Below are 20,631 nucleotides of genomic sequence, written 5' to 3' on the forward strand. Positions count from 1 at the left end.
GGGATCAAGGTAACCTTCACAGGGATGGAGGATACTGAGGCGCACCTCACTGTGTTCCACACACAAATGATGCTGGTTGGCGGTTCTGATGCCGTGAGATGCAAGCTCTTTATGAGCACTTTGACTGGGATGGCCATGGATTGGTTCATCAGCTTCCCAGAAGGTCACATTACGTCTTTCGCACATCTCTCACGACTATTCAGAGAACAGTATTTAGCCAACAGGGCCCCAGCCCCAGTTTCGTATGACCTCTTTGACGTAAAGCAATACCAAGGGGAAACACTGAAGGAGTACATAAGCCGCTTCGGGGCACAGGTTGGAAGGTGGGTACCACAGACAAGCCCATGATCGTGTACGCATTTAGGAAGGGAGTGTGTCCTGGATCTTTTAGCAAGTCGCTCAACCGCAGCCGCCCCAAAACTTTTGCTGAAGTGAGGCGTCGGGCGGTAGAGCACATTGCCTCGGAGGGCGAGGCATACGAGAAGTGCACAATTGCTGCACCTGCGCGACCAAGGGTGCAGATACGCACACAACCTTCTAGGGTCCACGAAGCTGCCACAGAGAAAAAGAACTCAGACAGGAAGCGCACTTACGAGACAAGGAGGGCTCAGCCAAGGGGTCGAGCCGAAGGAAGGAGAGAGGAAAATAGACCACTAAGGCACAAATTTATGGTGGAACTCAAAGACCTCATCGTTGTGCCCAACATAGCTGACAGGTTGAGGCCACCGGTGAAGTCTGACAAAATACTGGGGCCTCACAAGGAATCATGGTGCGAATTCCACGAGACGTTTGGGCACCATGTTAATAACTGCTTGGCGCTGGGCTATCAGTTGGACGAGCTTGTGAAGAATGGTTTCTTGAAAGATTATCTCGCTGGGTCCACCACGACCACAGTCCCGACGACGCCAGAGGAAGGTCAAGCGCATGAAGTCCCAACTCACGGAGAAGTGCATACCATCTCTGGCGGCTTTTCTGAAGGAGGGCCCACTGCCTCTCAACGGAAGAAATATGTGAGGTCAGTAAGTACGGTTGCAGAGGAATTTCCAGACAACCCATGGGAGTCAGATCTCGTTTTCACAAGGGCTGACCTGCGGGATGTGGTCCCACACGACAATGACCCAGTGGTCATTTCAGTAGTCACGGCAGGAAGGAAGGTGCATAGGGTTCTCGTCGACCAGGGGAGTTCCACAGATGTCATGTTTTGGTAAACTTTCAACAAGCTACAGTTGTCCCCCGATCTTTTGAGACCCTATACTGGATGCTTGTATGGGTTTGCAGATAATCCAGTAGAGGTACGAGGCTACTTGGAGCTGAGGACAACGTTCACTGATGGACCAGCATCACGCACCGAGAACATCCGGTACTTGGTGGTCAACGCCAACTCCGCCTACAACATTTTGTTAGGCAGACCTGCTCTGAACAGATTGAGGGCGGTGTCCTCCACACGCCACATGAAGATGAAGCTACCAGATCTTAGTGGTAAGGTAATTGTGATCAAGTCGGATCAAGAAGAAGCCCGTAAGTGCTATGAAAATAGCCTAAAGACAAAGAGAGGCGTGGTCATGGTGATTGACAACCATTCATTTCAAATTCGCAAATGGAGTTAGAACCGTTGGAAGAGGCGACGCCCGCGAAGCCCACGCCGGTCGGAGCCACCTCAGGGGCGACGCCTATAGAAGAGGCATATACAGAAGGAAGAAACGACAATGCCTCGCCGATGGAAGGAGCACATAGAGAGGCCTCGACCACAGAAGGTGAGCCGGAAGAGGCGATGCCCGATGCATCCGTTGGGGCCTCGCCTATGGAAGAGGACACCACGAACGAGTCTCTAGCAGAGAATGTACAGAATGAGCCACCCCGACCAGAAGATAACATAGTAGAAAGACAAATAGGGGGTAAGGTGTTCAAATTAGGACGCTTGCTGAGCCAAGGAGAACAAGAAGTAGCTGCAGTAATCTCACGCCACCTAGATGCTTTCGTGTGGACTGCGGCAGATATGCCAAGTATTGACCCAGATTTTTTGTGCCACCATCTCACCATGGACGCAAAGGTTCGCCCTGTGAGACAAAGAAGGAGGAAGTTCAGAAGAGCGATGCCTCGTTGTGAAGGAGGAAACACGGAAGCTGCTCAGCGCCTGACACATCAGGGAGATACAATATCCCAAGTGGTTAGCCAATGTAGTTCTAGTGAAGAAGGCGAATGGGAAGTGGAGGATGTGCGTTGACTTCACAGATCTGAACAAGGCATGCCCCAAGGACTCGTACCCATTACCCAACATCGATGCGTTAGTGGATAGCGCCTCGAGTTGCAAGATGCTAAGTTTCTTGGATGCATTCTCAGATTACAATCAGATCAAGATGCATCCCAAAGACGAGAGCAAGACAACATTCATGACAGAGACATGTAGTTACTGTTATAAGGTGATGCCGTTTGGGTTGAAAAATGCAGGCGCCACCTACCAGAGGCTGATGGACAAGTTCCTTGCACCCATGCTGGGAAGGAACGTGCAGGCTTACGTAGATGACATGGTGGTAACTTCCCACGAGAGAGGGCAACATGCAGCTGATCTGGAAGAGCTGTTTACTACCATATCGAAGTATCACCTCAAGGTAAACCCGGAGAAGTGCGTTTTTGGCGTAGAGGCGGGAAAGTTTTTAGGTTTCATGCTCACAGAGAGGGGGATAGAAGCTGTACCGACCAGGTCTGGCACGTGTGGGGCGTACTCAGCAGAACATGTGGACAAGGGAGAGATGAATGGTTCAGGAGTGAGTATAGTCGCCGACTCATGGAAGCGGCGTGCTGCAATGAACATAGCCGGTTGTCACCGGGTTTGTATGACATCGACATGTTAGACAATGGGAGATCGGCTGGTCAGACGTGAGGCGACCTAGTTAAAACCTAGTTAACTGTTGGAGGCTCAGAAGAGTAGTTTCCAGCGAGTGATTCCAGTAAGATGGTTGTTGCACCAGCGAGGGGAACGAAGGCCGAGTAGGCTGGGGGGAACACCTTGCTCATCGGCGACGGGACTCCCAGAGTGGACATTCGTTGGTGGCAAGGCTTCCCCAGCTAGAACGTGTATGGCGTAGCAAGAGGGAGGGTGACACTCACGACAAGCGATACCTCAGAGGTGATGCACTTTGTTGCATCTGGTACTCGCCTTGTCATGTGGTGTTTCACAGCGTAGTACGTGCTAGATGACTCTTTGAATAAGAGACTTAGCCGCGTGGCTGGTTACTACACAGAAATAACGCACACGTTACCCCAACCTAGATGACGACACGTGTAGGGTTGGATGCTACCTGTTACCCCAACCCAGGTGATGTCACGTGTAGGGTTGGATGTAATATAGAAATGACGCTCGAGTTGCCCTAGCTCAGATGATGACACGTGTAGGGCTGGGTACTACCTGCTACCCCAGCCCAGATGGTAACACGTGCAGGGTTGGATGCGAGCCACGCGTCCAAAGCGTAACTGCCTAGAGAGAGAAAAAACCTAGCTATAAAGGTAAACTTAACAGAATTTGCAGAGGTACGTTTTTCATTACGGCTCATTTGCTAGGGTTGTGTGCACTTTAGTACGGTTCTGCAGAGTATATTTTTCTCTCAGTTTTTGGGTGTTCTTGTCACTTACTTGAGCGTCAGAGCGCCACCGGCCGCAGAGGCGCCACCTTGTGTTTTTCAGGTTCTCAGAGAGGCTATCTGTGATGTGGACTTGAAGGGCACGTGGTGCCAAGCTGGTGAGGGAGAACGTGACGAGGCAACGCCTTTGCGCTAGGTCAACCGGCAGGAACAGAAGCAAATCCTGAAAAGTGTGCAGCCATTATCGCCATGAGGAGCCCAACCTCAGTGAAAGAAGTTCAACAACTAACGGGGCGAATAACAGCATTATCGAGATTCGTATCAGTCGGAGGAGAGAAGGGCCACCCTTACTTCCAGTGCCTCAAAAGGAATATCCGTTTCGCATGGACAGACGAGTGTGAGGCAGCGTTTCTCAAGTTAAAGGAGTAGGCGTCCCCCTCCGCTTGTACTTTGCGGTGACCAAGTGGGCCATCAGTTCTGTACTTGTCCAGAAACAAGACCAGGTGCAGAAGCCCATCTACTTCGTGAGCAAGGCCTTACAAGGCCCGGAATTGAGGTACCAGTCACTAGAGAAAGCGGCGCTAGCAGTAGTATTCTTAGCACGGAGGCTCCGCCACTATTTCCACAGCTTCACAGTGGTGGTAATGACAAACCTCCCTATCCAAAAGGTACTTCAGAAGCCAGATGTGGCAGGGAGGATGGTTCGATGGGCGGTCGAGTTGTCAGAGTTCGATATCCAATTTGAGCCCTGGGGGTCCATCAAAGGGCAAGTCTATGCCGACTTCGTGGCAGAACTTTCACCAGGAGGATACCCTGAAGAGGTGGAGTTAGGAGCACAGTGGATGCTCTCAGTGGATGGGTCTTCCAACCAGCAAGGGAGCGGTGCTGGAATTATCTTGGAAGGGCCTAATGGAGTATTGATCGAGCAGGCTTTACGCTTCGCCTTCAAGGCAAGCAACAACCAGGCGGAGTACGAAGCGTTGATCGCTGGGATGCTCTTGGCTAAAGAAATGGGCGCTCAGAGCCTCTTGGCAAAGAGTGACTCACAATTGGTCACGGGGCAAGTAACGGGAGAATATCAAGCGAAGGATCCACAGATGGCCGCGTACTTAAGGTATGTCGAGATGTTAAAGAGAGCCTTCGCTGCGTTTGAGCTAGTGCACGTCCCCAGGGAGCAAAATGCCAGAGCTGACCTGCTCGCCAAGCTGTCCAGCTTAGGCAAGGGGGGAAGGCAGAGGACTGTAATCCAAGAGACCCTCAAAACGCCGCGAAAGTTTGTTGCAGACAACAGGGTAGATGTTCTTCACGTTAGCACGGCAAGAGGAAATCCACGTAACCATCGCTCCCTGAGTCAAGATACGGCGAGGGCACCCTGCATTAGTACTTACGCAACCTCGCCAGATGAAGAAAGGGGTGTACATGTATGCACTTTGGAGGAAGGTGACACTTGGATGACCCCTTACAGGCGATACCTAGCGGATGGAATCCTCCCAGCAGAGCCAGAAGAGGGCAAGAAGATCAAGAGGAACGCCGCCAGGTACACCTTAGTGGATGGGATATTGTTCAGGCATGGGTTTACGCACCCTATCTTGACGTGCGTAAGCGGCGACGAGTGCACCAGGATAATGGCCGAACTAGAGAAGGCAAACAGAGTTTTGTTGAGGGGTTTGAAACACAGACTAGAGAAGGCTAAAGGGGCGTGGGCAGATGAAGTACCAGGTATCGTATGGGCTTACCACACCACACCTCAATCCTCCACCACGGAGACACCCTTCAGCTTAGTGTATGGATCGGACGCCATGATCCCAGTAGAGATCCACGAAATTTCGCCCCGTTTCCTGGGTTTTGTGGCGGAAGAATCCAACGAAGAAAGGAGGGTGAACCTGGACCTGATAAACGAGGCTAGGGAAGAAGCGAAAATTAAGGCCGAGGCCGTGAAGAGAAGAGTGGAGCGTCAGTACAGCTCCAAAGTGAAGCTGCGACAATTCCAGATTGGTGATCTGGTCATGAGGAAGGACCACTCTTACAAATTAGAAAACAAGTTGTCTCCCAAGTGGACTGGACCGTTCAGAATAACCAAAGCCAAAGGGAATGGTTCGTATAAGCTAGAGACTTTAGAAGGGAGCCCCATCCCACGTAGCTGGAATGCGGCAAATTTAAAGTTTTATTTCAGTTGATGTTATTCCAGTTGAACTTTGTAAAGGGGACACTCTTTTTCCCTCCCGGGGTTTTTTTTAACAAGGTCACCCAAATAAAGAAAATAAAAGTTAAAATAGTTTTGCTCTAGTTTTTCTCTCATTCGAATGTAAGACCAAAGGTTAAAGAAACAAAGACGAAAACTTGAGGCACCACCAAGATAAGGCGTCGCCAAGATGAGTCGCCGCCAAGACAAGGCGTCGCCAAGATGAGGCGTCGCCAAGATAGCAATGCCAAGATAAGGTGTTACTAGAACAGGGCGTCGCCAGCATAAGGCGTCGCCACCAGATAATCAAGCAGAAGTCAAGTTCAGAGCAAGATAACAGGTATGTCTAGTATAAGTTAAAATCCGGGAGCCTAGTCCTTGATCAGGGGTTAAGGGATTCCTTCGTGACACCCCCTCCTCAAGTATGAACAAATAGCCCCGGTGCCAGATGTCAGTATAAGTTAAAATCCGGGAGCCTAGTCCTTGATCAGGGGTTCAGGGATTCCTTCGGGACACCCCCTCCTCAAGTATGAACAACTAGCCCCATTACCAGATATCAGTATGAAGTAAAATCCGGAAGCCTAGTCCTTGAGCAGGGGCCAAGGGATTCCTTCGGGACGCCCCCTCCTCAGGTATGAACAGCTGGCCCTGGTGTCAAATGTTAGACATAAGTTAAAAACCCGGGCGCTTAGTCCTTGAGTAGGGGTTAAGGGATTCCTTCGGGACGCCCCTTCCTCAGGTATGAATAGCTAGCCCCGGTATCAGGCGATAGATGCAAGCTAAAATCTGGGTGCCTAGTCCTTGATCAGGGGTTAAGGGATTCCTTCGGGACGCCCCCTCCTCAAGTATGAACAACTAGCCCCAGCGTCTAATGTTTAGAACGTTACACCTTGGTGTTTTTAGACACTCCATGGACGATATGGTACTATTGTTTAGACCTCCCCATGGGCGTGGGCACCAGAGCGCGACTTTTGTCCCAAAGTATTTAGACATGCTGAGGACACCCAGAGCAGGTCTCCCCTCGAGCGTAGACACCCAACACAGGTAGGATAAGTCCTCCGCGCCTACGAGCGATGTCGAGGCCACAGAAGAACAGATAAATCCTCCTCGCCCTTGAGCGATGTCGAGGCCAAAGAAGAAGAGACTCCCCTTTTCATCCTAAATCGATGAGAAAGTTAGTACTGCCTTCGGCTACGAGTGCCTTGGGCCCCAGAAAGGTAAGTAGGAAGCAGGTTGAAGATTTCACAAGTTCAAAGGGAAAAAGGAATTCGAAGATTAAGAAGAAGAAGCATAGGAGCGTGAATCATCATAGGGTGTGCCTCACGCCTTAAGAAGAAAGAATAAGAGGGAGAGACACGTGCTACCTAAAGAGTAAAGGCGAAGCAACCAAGAAATATGTTGAAGGCAAGTACCAGTTGGGCCTTTGATATAGAAAAGAAAGCAGAAACAGATAAAAGTGTAAGAGAAGTTAGAAGCGAACAAGAAAGTAAAGATAAAGTCTAAATAGGCATTAAAGTAAATCAAAGGTTATAATTACAAGTCAAAGTTCATAACGATTACAAGTTAAACAAAAGGTAACTATGTATACATCATATGCTTTTGTTGAAACAAGGAGAAGGTTATTCCTCGGAGGCCTCCAAAGGCACAAGCTTACCGTCGACCACTTCATTGAAGGGGCTGCACCCAGAGACATCGATGTCGAGGTTTGCACAGGCAGCTTGAACAAGGGCCTCTGCGAACCCATCGGCGAAACCGGTGGCAGCCTCCCCTATCAGCTTCTCCTCCGCAACTTTGAAGTTGGCAGCTTAAGCGGTCATCTCTTGGTCCTTGGAGGCCAGGGCAGAGGTCAACTCTTGGACTTTGGCTTGGAGGGAGGCATTCTCGATGGTTAACTGGGAACACTCATCAGTTTTGTTCGCAAGAGCGACCTCCATCTTCCCCAGCTTCTGCTCCCGGTCCACGCACTGGTCCTTAAGTTTCTTCTGATATGCCTTAGAGGTTTCTGCAGCCGCCTCAAGATCAGCGATCTTTGTGCGAAGGGGGACCACTTCATTGAGAAGCCCTGCCTGGGCTTGAGCCACCTCGTGCAGCCATTTGTTGGCCTCCTTCCTCGTCTTCTGCGCCACCCTCAGTGACTCTTTGTATGCACCCTCTTGACGCCCCCAATGGGCAGCCAACCTCTCCTTCTCCTCTTTCAGAGAAGCAACTTCCTTCTCCAGAGCTTGGAAGGCAGAAGCCTGGGCGGCTTTGGCCCAGGATTGTTTGTGCCAGGTGTAGGCGCAAGACATGAAGAGGTCCATATAATAGTACATGCTCTCCCTCTCGGGCTCTTCAGTTTGGCTACCAGGAGATCTCATGCTCAGAAATCCCCTTAAGGACTCTTGCATGGGAAGAGGAAGTTCTGGGGCAGGTGGAAGAACGCCTACGGGTTCAGCTTCAAACCCTCTCTCCTGATGCACTGATTGAGGAGGGGAAGTGGCGCTCGGTGGATCCTCCCTTAAGGACTCAGCCCCATGAGAGGAGGAAGTAGCGGAGGTAACCATCTGAGGGGCATGCTGGGTTCTCTGTCGCTTGAAGACTTGCCCCTCAGCAGAGTCCTCATCATCAGAAACAACCTCCACCACCCTCTTACCCTTGTCAAGGGGGGCTGAGGAAACACCCGCTTCGACCAGCGCGAGAGGCACGACTGTGATAGGAGGTGGTGAACTTGGAAGTGGATGGGGAGAAGCTTGGGTTGTTGGAGTTGTTGGTGTTGTTGCCGGTTGAGGGCGGAGACGCTAAAGCCCCATCTTTGGACTTCAGCACTTAGACCAGTCGCAACCGTCGTTGCCTATCCATCTTAGAATCTACACCAAGAAGACAAATATAGAAGAAGTTAGGCACAGGCTAAAGTTAAAGCACAAAGGAGCAGACCAATCATGCATCAAGCAAGAATCCAACAAAAACAAAGGCCAGAAAGTTATAAGGAAGGAAATTCATACTTATATATTTTGCTATAGCGTCGGCATTGAACTCTAGATTTATCAGAGTGGCGGTTTCGAAGCCCCCCACACTGGTCAAGATCTGACAAGCCTCTCGATCGTTCGAGGGCAGTTCGTCCAGCGATTTAGACTTCATGGTCTTAACCTCCTTCACCCAATATAGGGGAAAGCCGTCGAGAGCAGAGGGGTCGTAGTCAGAGTAGCAAACCTTAAAGAATTTGCCCTTCCACCCCTTGAAGGATTGTTGGAAGAGAGATAGGAGAACCCCTCCAGGGATATTGCTGAGGCTCACCCAGAGACTCTTCCCCTGCTTCTTCACCTCAAAGAAGTGCAGGAAGACATCAACAGAGGGCGTGCATCCAAAGAACCCGCACAAGACACCGAAAGCCTTGACGAAGGCCCAGCCATTGGGGTGCAATTGGGCTGGGGCGATATTAATCTCCGTCAACAACTCCCTCTCAAATTGGGAGAAAGGTAAGAGCATTCCAATACGCTTGAAGACGACTTGGTAGAAGTAGAAGAAGGGGACCCCGTTGTTGGCCCGCTCGTCCCCGCATACGGGCTCCCCTAGGGTGCAAGGGAGCACTGCAATGTCGTCATCGTGCCTTTTCCCGAAGGCACGATGGTCGTAAGTAATTGGCTCCCCTATGTGGTCCCTCAAAGCTTTGGTGGACACTAGGCTCGAGCATTCGTCGAGCAGTTCGATCGGAGCCCATGGGTATAGGTCTCTATAGTTAATGTTGAGGGGAGGGGGATTGGCCGACATTTTGGTGCGTGCCATTGACGAGAACTGAAGAACGGAGAAGAAAAAAGGGTTCAGCAAACAAGGAGAAAAGGGGAGAGAAACCCTACGAAAACCCCTACCCACACGAGAAGTCCAAAAAAGGGGGGGGGGAACAGAGAAATGAGAAACAAAATATAAGAAATGCAAGGAAATAAGCAGTCCCAGGCAGTTATACCAGTACGAGAGTTAAAGGGCGAGCCATTGAAGGAGAAAGATCGTACCTTTTCTTTAGTATCTGGGAATTCGAAGATTGTAAGTGCGAGAGAGAAAGCAAGGGTTGCAGAGAGAGCTTGGGAAGATGAACAGTGGAGAGAATGCGAAGAGTGAATGGAACAGTGGCTTGGAGCGCGCGTTTTTGAAAGATGCAACGTTAACTTGAGGAGCGCGAGAAGCGCTAAGTGATAGCCGTGCGAACAAGCCACGTGTCAAGAGATTAGAGCATAACTTAAAACGTCACATCCGCAAGCGCAGAGAACGTCGCGTCAAATGTTCAGAGAGTGTCAAGTCAAGCTGAACAAAGGAATGTCATGTCAGCAAGAATGCCACGTGGATAATGGGGCAAGGCCTTAGTCTTTTCGCTGAAACAAGTATCAGCTCAAGACTGGGGGGCTTGTGTACCGTCCCGTCCCCGGGCATTGACCAAAGGTCAGAGTCAACGCATGGTGGGACCCCCCAAGGGACCCAAGGAAGAGAAGTCAACAGGTTGACTGCTCGAGTCATCGCCTCGCTGAGGCGTCGCCCAAGAGAGCCATCGCCCAGAAGAGGCGTTGCCCGAGAGAGACATCGCCGAGTAAAGACATCACCAGAGAGGCTTCGAGCCTCGACCATACAGAACAGTAGTGAGGAGAAGAGAAAGGTGGCTTCAAGGCCATGAGTTCTAGTACCAGTAGGGGGTAACCTGACTCGTGAAGTACCCACGCCACTGCTGGGAGACCCTGGGACAGATACGACCCATGAGAGGGCCATGACCAGGGGAGAACCACGCGCATGGTACGAGAGCAAGGTAGATACGCCCCCCAGGGTGAGTGACTAGTGATGGGAAGCGTGGGTTGGTACCCAGAAAGTCAGCCCACGTGCCAGAGAGTACTTCGAAGGGAAGCTCACACAATAGAATAACCCTAAGTTGGGTTGCGGCGTTAAGGGACCCTCTGCACAGTATAAACGGTCAAGTCAGAAGGCCACGTGGCAATGCACACGTGCCCATTAAAGGTTTCAGTGAAAGTTTGCTAAGGTACGCGCTAATTTAAGATTACGTATCAAATGTTTCAGGGGACATTTTTATACGCTTTCAATGCGCTTCAGCGCACTTTAAATGCTGGATGTGTATAAAAAGGAACCTTGGGGCACTTGAGAGGGATGAGAATATTAACCTAATACATACACAGAGAAAACCCTAGTTGTCTTAGCGGCGCACTTACAGTGAGCACAAGGCAATTAGGGCAACACAGTTCTAGTTACACAGTTTCAGTCATTCAGTACAGTTTCTTCGACCACCTCTCAAGGGTGTGTCCCCTTTTGATGTTTCTCGCTAGTTGACTTGATCGTCGGAGTGCAAACGGCCGCGAGGGCACGCCTTTGTTCACTTCTTTCAAGTACTCACAGACGGAGCAAGACGAAGGTGCCCTAGCTCGCAGGGACAAGCCACGCGCAAAGACGATCCCGGTCAACCGGCGGGAACAGACATTGAATATGACAACTTCTGCTTCGATTGAATTTTGTCTGTCTTTGGGTGTGTGAAACAATTTGAATTGTTTCCTTTTTAATCTTCTAATGTCAACGTTAACCTTTTAATGCTTTGTGACTAATTCTTCTATGATCTTTGTCACCTTATATCTTCATAAATGCAATGAATGCTTGATAAGGAAATGTTTCCTTTGAAGTAATATTTTTCTCCTCTTCCTTTGATATTTGCATCAATGCACTCCTTCAATTCTTTTTGTTCCGTCCGGTTGACCTGGGACGTCTTCGTGCACGGCCTCAACCGTCAGCTAGGGACTCCTTCCCACTGGTTACGTGTGGATTCCTGCAAAGAAGGACAAAAAGGGCGGCCTAGCGGCCGTTTGCGCTCCGACGCTCAAGTCAGCCAGCAAGAAACACCAAAAACTAAGCACCTCCGTATCGGAGCACCGCGTATGGCACTCTGAAGGTGATCAAAGGAAACTGTGTCTATGTATATTTTTTCCTTCTGGCCAAAACCCTTCCCTAGTCCCTTGTGCAAACCTCAAGGCTCGAGCAAGCAACTAGAGTGTTTCTGGAAAATTAGCCAAAAGTTCCAACCCCGTTACCAACATTCTCGGCGCTATTTAAACTACCCTAGCATTTAAAGCGCCTTAAAGCGCTTTTAATCATAAAACGTAACGCACTTAATTAACGCGTCTAATTAGAAAACGTAGCGCATTTAAGACGTTGAAACGCTTGGGAGCCTTTATAGTACCTTAAACGCTCGAAACAGAAACTGTATTAAATGACTTTAATTACCTGGTACCTGACTAAATGGTGTTTCTATTCTGACCTGGCTGTCGTACACGTGGAGGGCCTCACAGCGCCATGACCCCATCTGGGGACGTTTCTTCGTGTGAGTCCTCCTGCTTAGGAGTCCTACTGCGCAAGGGGTGACTTTTTAGGTGCCCACTCATGCCCCCAATCATCTAGTCACTCACTTTAAGAGCGTATCTGCCTTCCTCTCGTACCCTGCACCTGGCTACCCTGGGCGTGACCCTCCTCTTGAGTCGTATCTGTCCCAAAGGCGTCTCTAGGGTGGCAGGGGTACTTCACGAGTCAGGCTGCCCTACACTGGTGCTATCACTATGGCCTTGAAGCCACCTTTCTCTTCTCTTTATCACTACCCCGGATTATCGGGACCTGAGGCCTTCCTACGGTGTCGCTCCCTCCATGGACTTTCCTACCCATGGGTATCGGGGAACCACACTGTTACATCCATTCTCTCTGCATCTCCGCACTGTTCATCGCCTTCAAGCCTTTTCTCTACAACTTTTGCTCCTTCCTTCGTGCTCTCCTTCCTCCCTCACTTTGACAGCAAAGGTATGATTTTTGCGTATCCACGACTCTTCTCCTTCGTCGCATTGCATAGTTTATTGAACTGCCTAGGACTGTTTACGTTTATGCATTACTGTGTTCTTCCGCTTCTCCTTTCTTCTCCGTTCCCTTCTCCTTCTTTCTGGGTTTTCTCGTGTGGGTGGCATTTCCTGGGGTTTTACCCCCTTTTCTGTCTTGGCATCACTTGCTAAAAACCTTTTTCCTTTCTTCTTTCTCCAGCTATTTATTCACACCATGACGCGCCCGAACTCCAAGTCTGGTTCTCCCCCCAAGACCCCCAAGTCCAACTATAAAGCCTTCTATTCATGGGCCCCCGACGAGCTCTTGAACGAGTGTACCAGCCTGACATCCTTCCAGGACCTGGAGAATCATCGTGGGGATCCTCACTTGTACAACTTTAATGCTTTCTGCCGTACCCACGACGCGCACATCTCCGTTCGTCCTGACAGACCTGGGGAACCTGTCTACGTGGATGACAGACCTAGAAAGGGGAATCCTTTCTTCTTCATGTACCAGACAGTGTTTAAACGCGTCGGGGTGCGTCTCCCATTTACGCCCTTCGAGAGGGAACTTCTCACCGAGATTAACACAGCCCCCGCCCAGCTCCACCCCAACAGCTGGGCATTCGTAAGGGGCTTTCAAATTCTCTGCGGGCACCTGGGCATCCTTCCTTCGGTGGATGTTTTCTTGCATTTCTTCGAGGTGAAGAAACAGGGGAAAAGCTTTTGGGTAAGCTTCTCCGGGATTGCGGGTAGGATCCTCCTTTCCCTCTTCCAGAACTCCTACAAAAACTGGAAAGGGAAATTCTTTTGGGTGTGCAGCGCCAAGCACGACCCCATAGTCTTAGACGGCTTTCCCCTATACTGGACGGAGCACCCTAAGCTGCTCAGGGCCAAAGCCCTGGATGAGCTATCCCCTGTTGATAGGGAGGTATGCAAGGCCTTGGCTGACCTGGGGATTGTCTTCGATACATTGAAGCTTATCGCGAGCGAATACAACGCCCACGCCCTGACCACATACTTTGGTAGGGAGACTCTCCCCTTACCATCTTTTGTTATCTGTACCTTACTACCGAATGTTTGTTCCTCTGGCCTCTTCCACCTGTTTTCCATTGTACCATGTGACTTACATCTCACGCATCTGCGCGTTTTGTGGTTTTGTATAATTGCTTTGGCTTTGACTTCTGCTGCTTGGTTTATCTGAATGTAGGATCGGTGATGGATGCCTCCAAAAGGATGATGCTGGCGAAAGCGGTGAAGGCCGCTCGTGCTGCCAAAGCGGGCGCCTCCTTCGCCCCTGCTGCTGAACCAAACCCCCCATCAACCCTGCCTCCGCCACCACCGACCCCTACCGAAGCCCCACTAGGCTCATCTTTACCGTCCCCACATAGCCCCGAGGCGCTGCAGACTCCCGGCTCTCCTCTGCCCATCACCGCCGTTCCTCTGGCCGTGGCTTCATCACCGGCTCCAACCCCCCTTGACAAAGGAAACGGGTCTTGGAGATTATATCCGACGATGAGGACTCGGATGGCGTGGCACCCTTCAAGGGGAGGAAATCTGCAAGGGTTCCCCTCCTTCCAGCGGCGTCGCCCCAGGGAGAGGATTCCTTCAGGGACAACCCTCCAAGCGCTACTTCCCTTCCCCCCACAATTGTCCAAGAGGAAATAGGTGAAGGTGCCGAATCTGCTCCACCTCCGCCACCGGCAGAGGTCTCTGCTTCTCCCGCCTCCGTCGCTGCCGCCCCCGATCTCATCGCCATCCCTCCTCCAATTATGCATCTGATGAGGGGCTTCAGTGGTGGATCAATGCCAGAAGGCTCCGACAGGAAGGAGGGCATGCCCTTCTACTTGGGGGCATTCTTGGCGGTGGCCCTTGAATGGCGCGCCCAAGCCAGAAACGCTGCTCTGCAAACTCAAACCCTCCAGGCCTTGGAAACAAGGGTAGCTGCCCTGGAGGAGGAAAAGAAGATTCTGGGATGCCAAAACGAAGCTTACGAAACCACCCTGAAGCAGGCGCAAGAGGCCAAAAAGGAAGCTGAAAAACAACTGGCAGAGGAGGTGGAGCTGCAGGTTGACTCCTACACTCGGGAACTCACTCTTCAGGTCCAAAAGGTCTTGAAGAGCCGGTGCAGCGAGCAGGCTGACAGACTGGAGCGGGTGGAGGGGGAGATGGCTACCCAGGCCAAAGCTATGGGCCTTCTCCAGGCTAACTACGACAAACTGCAGGTCGAAGTCAGCCGACTCCGTGTGGAGAAGGAAGGTTTGGAGAAACAAGTGGCTTCGGGGGACGCCATGATCGAGGAGTTAGAGAAGGATAAGAAGACCCTCGTCAACGACATGGCGGGTACCTTTGAGGAGGGGTTCAAAGAGGCTCTAGCCCAGGTCGTCTGTGAGAACCCGGGGATCGACATCTCCACCTGCGATTCCACTCATCACATTGTTGACGGGAAGGTCGTGCCCTTGGAGATGGATGATTGAACCGCCGCCCTCAACCGCCACCCTTCTCCTTCACACTTTACACTTGTTTTTTGATCCTCTTCGACAAGCTTGTAATTCTTTGAACTGTTTGCACTTTCGTCGCAACTTTGGGGTTTGCATTACAATTTTCGTGCTATTGAGCTATCGAATTCCGCCTGTATGATTTTACCCTCGTTTTTTGCCTTCACGTGCTTCGATTGTTTTGCCTGAAATTTACCCGTTTCTTTCACTGCGTTGGGTGACCCTGTATGCCCGGGAAAGGTCACGCGTCGATGCCCACGCCCATGGAGAGGCTTGCCTAACGAGGCCGTACCGTCCATGGGGTGTCTCAAACATCAAAGCGATCCGTCCCTTGATTCTTGGTGCCCGGCGCCCACTCCTAAGGATAGGCCTGCTACAGCAGCGCTGTATCGTCCCAGGGTGTCTAAAAACGCCGAGTGCTCTGGGGGGGGTCGTTCCCTCCATGGTCTTTCCTTCCCACGGGTATCGGGGAACAACCCTGCCAGCGATCCGCTAGCGTTTGGCGATCTCGTCTCCCTCCACAGTCTTTCCTACCTGTGGGTATCGGGGAGGCGACGCCGCTAGTAACTAGTTTCGACTTCTTCGATTTCGTCTCCCTCCACAGTCTTTCGTACTTGTGGGTATCGGGGAGGCGGCACTGCCGATACTTGGGTTGGCGGCGCCCGCAACGTCTCATGCTGGCGTCGCATTTAACGCCTTTCCTGGCGACGCCTCGGGCGTCTCGTGCTGGCGTCGCCTTGGGCGTTATCTTTACCTTGGCATTGACTTTGACCTTGGCCCTGGTCGACGCCTGAGGATAGCGAGGAGCTCAAGGTTTCGACTGTGCCATCCACGTGGCGCTTCTTGCATGGCTGATGGGACGTTCAGTCACTTGACTTGGTCCTGACTCCTACTGTGCCCCTGACCCACTCTCGACGGCGCATCGTACCCTTGGGCATTCTGTCGATACGACGTTTTCTGAGTTTAACCAGTGGTGCGAGGGCCATACTTCCATCGTCTGCCACGTGGCTTGATCGTGCGGTGCATCCATTCGCGTCGTTTAGCGCTATAACTGCACTACTTCCATTTGCGTCGTTTGGCGCTCTAACCGCAATATTTAATTCTTCGAAACCTTGAAACTGTCCTCATCATTTCTGCGTTTTTCGTAACCTACTTGCACCCTTTCTACTTGCACCCTTTCTCTTCTCGCGAAGAGTTCTTTCAGTGTTCGTTCCCACCAGCGTTTTACCTTTGCGTTACCAGTGGGCCACACGCCTCAAACCTCCCTGATTCTGTTCAAGCATGTCTTCTCGTGCTACTCCCCCAGGGTCAACCCCAAGGACCTGTATACTTGGGCCTCGAGCGAGCTTCTTGACGAATGCTCATGCTTACTCTCCACCAGGGCCATAAGGGAACACAAAGGGGATTCATGCTCCTATAATCACCGTGCCTTCGCGAGGAGGCACGACGACGACATTGCTGTGCTCCCTTGCACTCTAGGGGAGCCAGCATGTGGAGACGAACGGGCCCCAACGCCGGGGTCCCCTTCTTTTACTTCTATCAGGTGGTTTTCAAGACCATCGGCGTGTGCCTGCCCTTCTCCAGGTTTGAGAAGGAACTGCTGAAGGAGATCAATGCCGCTCCGGCCCAGTTATATCCCAACAGCTGGGCTTTTGTCAAGGCCTTTGACATCCTTTTCGGGTTTCTGGGTTGTGCACCCTCGGTTGACATCTTTCTTCACTTCTTTGAGGTGAAGAGGCAAAGGAACAACCTCTGGGTAACCCTTAGTAACATTCCTGGCAGAGTTCTCCTGACCCCCTTCCAAAACTCATTCACTGGGTGGAAAGGCCGGTTCTTCAAGATCTGCTGCTCTGATCTCGTTCCCTCTGCCCTGGATGGTTTTCCACTGTACTGGGTGAGGGAGACGAAGGCCCTCAAATCCAAACCCTTCAAGAAGCTAGCCCCGAATGACCAGGTGGTTTTCCGGATTCTCGCTGAGGCGGGAGGTTTTGACTCCGCCACCTTGATCAGTTTGGAGTTCAATGCTGGAACTCTCGAAAAAGTATATATGTATGAGTCACTGCCCTAGGAACTTCCGCCTTTATTGCTTTCTATCTGTGTGTGTTTTGCTTCTTGGTGTCTCTGACACATTCATCTCCCTTGGTGCAGGTTCAAAAATAAACCAAGAGCGGAGGTCACGACTTACCCGAGCTCTGCGGACTGAGAGCGGGGCTTCGTCTTCTTCCCGTGCTGACACCGATGGCCACTGAAGAGTGGTTTGTTTGTGTTTTTGTATGAGTTGTAATGTTTGCCCTATTCGCATTATTCCTATTTGTGTCGAACACTGCTTGTAAAATCAACTTTACTATACCATACTTGGTTTCTGTAACGCCGCTTTACTTTTGCATACATCGCATATATTGTGCGTTTTTCCTCCGTCATGTTTCTTGGCGGCGCTTGCGCTTAGGCGGCGCCTTCTTTCTTGGCGACGCCTTTCTTCTTGGCGACGCCTTCCTTCTTGGTGACGCCTTCTTTCTCGGCAACGCCTTTCTTCTTTACTGGCGGTGCCTCCCACCATTTCAAACGGGGAAAAGATAAAGACTGAAAACCAATGCAAGGTTTTTTCTCAAACTTGTTTTTCTTTTATTTGGGTAACCTCATTAAAAACCCCGGAAAGGGAAAAAGAGCGTCCACTTTAACAAGATTGTTACATAGCTGTTTTACATAAGTCAACTAAAATAAAACATCAGGTTGGCTGCATTCCAACTGCGCGGGATGGGACCCCCTTCCAAGGTCTCTAGGTTGTACGAGCCGTTGCCCTTAGCCTCAGTAACTATGAAGGGTCCGGTCCACTTGGGAGACAGCTTATTCTCCAGCTCGTATGGGTGGGCTTTCCTCATAACTAGGTCGCCAATCTGGAACTGTCGTAGCTTTACCTTATAGCTATATTGCCGCTCTACTCTCCTCTTTACCGCTTGGGCTTTTATTCTGGCTTCCTCCCTAGCTTCTTCTAGTAGATCCAGATTTACCCGCCTTTCTTCGTTGGATTCCTCAACCACAAAGTTTTGAAAGCGTGGTGAGCTTTCGTGTATTTCTACTGGGATCATCGCATCCGACCCATACACCAAACTGAAAGGCGTCTCGATGGTAGAAGATTGGGGCGTGGTGTGGTATGCCCATACAATCCTTGGTACTTCCTCCGCCCACGCCCCTTTGGCCTTCTCTAACCTTCTCTTTAACCCCCTCAGCAAAACTCTGTTTGCTGACTCTACTTGCCCGTTGGTCTGGGGGTGTTCGACTGATGCGAACACTTGCTTGATACCTACCTCAGCGCACAGATTTCTCAACTACTGACTGGCAAACTGGGTTCCATTATCGGATATCAAGCGCCTAGGTACGCCAAAGCGACACACAATGTTCTTCCACACAAAGTGTTGTACCTTGTGCGCAATGATATGTGCCACGGGCTCTGCCTCTATCCACTTGGTGAAGTACTCGATGGCAACGATCAAATACTTCACCTGCCTTATCGCCAGTGGGAACGGACCCAGGATGTCAATTCCCCAGGTATGAAAAGGCCACGGGCTATATATGGATCGCAGTTCTTCTATCGTCAGCGTGCTTTTGGCATTTCTTGCAGCGCTGGGCGTGTCGCGCGCAATCCTCTTTTATCGTTGGCCAGAAAAAACCTGCGCATATCACTTTGGAGGCTAATGCCCTTCCCCCCACGTGGCTCCCGCAAATGCCTTCGTGGAGCTCCGTCATTATTCTGGTACACTCGACGCCACTTACACACGTTAAGATAGGGTTAGTGAAGCCGTGCCTGAACAACACTCCGTCCACTAGAGTGTATCTTGCGGCATTTCTCTTGACCTTTTTACCCTCTTCAGGCTCCACTGGGAGAGCCCCATCCGCCAGGTACCGTTTGTATGGCGTCATCCAGGTGTCTCCCTCAGCTAGGGCACATATCTACATCTGCCTCCCTTCTTCGGGCGTGTCCACATATGTGCTAATGCGGGGCATCTTCAGCGTATCTTGGGTCAAAGAGCGATGACTCCTTGGCCTTCCTCTCGTTGTACAAATCTGGAGGACATCCACCCTGTTATCTTCCACGAATTTACGCGGAGCTTTGAGCGTCTCTTGGATCACTGTCCTCTGTCTACCCCCCTTGCCTGAGCTGGCCAGCTTCGCAAGCAGGTCGGCTCTGGCATTCTGCTCCCTTGGGACATGTATCAGCTCAAGAGCGTCGAATGCTCCCTTCAATAACTGGACGTATTTTAGATACGCCGCCATCTGTGGGTCCTTCGCCTGGAACTCACCCAACACCTGCCCCGTAATCAGTTGGGAATCGGTCTTCACCAAGAGGTTCTGTGCGCCCATCTCCTTGGCCAGGAGCATTCCTGCAATCAGAGCTTCGTATTCCGCCTGATTATTACTTACCTTAAAGGCGAAGCGCAGAGCTTGCTCAATCAGCACGCCATTGGGTCCCTCCAAGACTATTCCCGCACCACTCCCTTGTTGGTTGGAAGAGCCCTCAACCGAGAGCAACCACTGCGAGCCCACCTCCACCTCTTGTTCACCTCCTGGCGAGAGTTCTGCTACAAAATCCGCGTACACTTGCCCTTTGATGGATCCTCTAGGCTCGCATTGGATGTCGAATTCTGACAGCTCCACCGCCCAGCGCACCATTCTTCCAGCCACATCAGGCTTCTGCAGCACCTTCTGTATAGGGAGGTTCGTCATCACTACCACCGTGAAGTTGTGGAAGTAATGACGGAGCCTCCTGGCTGAAAACACCACCGCCAATGCTGCCTTTTCCAACGCCTGGTATCTCGTCTCCGCGACTTGTAAGGCCTTGCTTACGAAATAGATGGGCTTTTGAATCTGGTCCAGCTCCTGGACCAGCACTGAGCTGATAGCTCACTCTGTCACTGCGAAGTACAGCCGGAGGGGCACATCCGCCACTGGTTTGCAGAGGACTGGTGGCGTCGCCAGGTACTCCTTCAACTTGACGAAAGCCGCTTCGAATTCGTCAGTCCATGCGAAACGACTATTTCGCTTGAGGCACTGGAAGTATGGGTGCCCCTTCTCTCCTCCGGCGGAAACAAACCTTGAGAGCGCGCCATTCGCCCCGTCAACTGCTGCACTTCCTTTACCGACGTCGGGCTTCGCATGGCGATGATCGCCGTGCACTTGTCGGGGTTCGCCTCTATCCCCCTCTCTGTGAGCATGAAACCCAAGAACTTACCAGCCTCTACCCCGAAAACACACTTTTCAGGGTTTAGTTTGAGGTGATATTTGGATATAGTGACGAACAACTCCTCCAGGTATGCCATGTGTTGTGCCCTATCCTGCGATGCCACTACCGTGTCATCCACGTAGGCGTATACATTCCTCCCTAGCATGGGCACCAGGACCTTGTCCATCAGTCTTTGGTAGGTGGCGCCCGCGTTCTTTAGCCCAAAAGGCATCACCTTGTAACAGTAACTGCAAGTCTCTGTCATGAATGCAGTTTTGCTCTCGTCTCTCGGGTGCATTTTAATCTGGTTGTACCCCGAGAATGCATCCGGGAA

General features: G+C 51.2%; 3 protein-coding genes across 3 annotated transcripts; all 3 read left to right on the top strand.

Annotated features, from left to right (window-relative positions):
• The first annotated feature begins 344 nt into the window (after positions 1–344).
• LOC137815563 (uncharacterized) lies at positions 345–1,607 on the top strand. The gene is made up of 2 exons (XM_068618679.1): positions 345–1,182; positions 1,279–1,607. The coding sequence occupies exons 1-2, from the start codon at positions 345–347 to the stop codon at positions 1,605–1,607; spliced, it is 1,167 nt and encodes a 388-aa protein (XP_068474780.1).
• An 861-nt stretch (positions 1,608–2,468) lies between these two features.
• LOC137815567 (uncharacterized) lies at positions 2,469–5,755 on the top strand. The gene is made up of 2 exons (XM_068618685.1): positions 2,469–2,828; positions 4,070–5,755. The coding sequence occupies exons 1-2, from the start codon at positions 2,469–2,471 to the stop codon at positions 5,753–5,755; spliced, it is 2,046 nt and encodes a 681-aa protein (XP_068474786.1).
• An 8,661-nt stretch (positions 5,756–14,416) lies between these two features.
• On the top strand, positions 14,417–15,058 carry LOC137815575 (uncharacterized). The gene has a single exon (XM_068618692.1). It carries the CDS (start codon positions 14,417–14,419, stop codon positions 15,056–15,058), a length of 642 nt encoding a protein of 213 aa, XP_068474793.1.
• Positions 15,059–20,631: the final 5,573 nt, after the last annotated feature.

This window comes from Phaseolus vulgaris, chromosome 10 (assembly GCF_000499845.2).
Source record: "Phaseolus vulgaris cultivar G19833 chromosome 10, P. vulgaris v2.0, whole genome shotgun sequence".
Taxonomy (NCBI): Eukaryota; Viridiplantae; Streptophyta; class Magnoliopsida; order Fabales; family Fabaceae; genus Phaseolus; species Phaseolus vulgaris.

Bases quoted from the DNA above. Each gene is read 5' to 3' on its own strand.
- LOC137815563 (XM_068618679.1), top strand. From the start codon at position 345: ATGATCGTGTACGCATTTAGGAAGGGAGTGTGTCCTGGATCTTTTAGC. The intron at 1,183-1,278 runs GTTCCACAGATG...ATGGGTTTGCAG, and splicing joins GGTTCTCGTCGACCAGGGGA to ATAATCCAGTAGAGGTACGA.
- LOC137815567 (XM_068618685.1), top strand. From the start codon at position 2,469: ATGGACAAGTTCCTTGCACCCATGCTGGGAAGGAACGTGCAGGCTTAC. The intron at 2,829-4,069 runs GTTTGTATGACA...GTACTTGTCCAG, and splicing joins ACATAGCCGGTTGTCACCGG to AAACAAGACCAGGTGCAGAA.
- LOC137815575 (XM_068618692.1), top strand. From the start codon at position 14,417: ATGCCCTTCTACTTGGGGGCATTCTTGGCGGTGGCCCTTGAATGGCGC.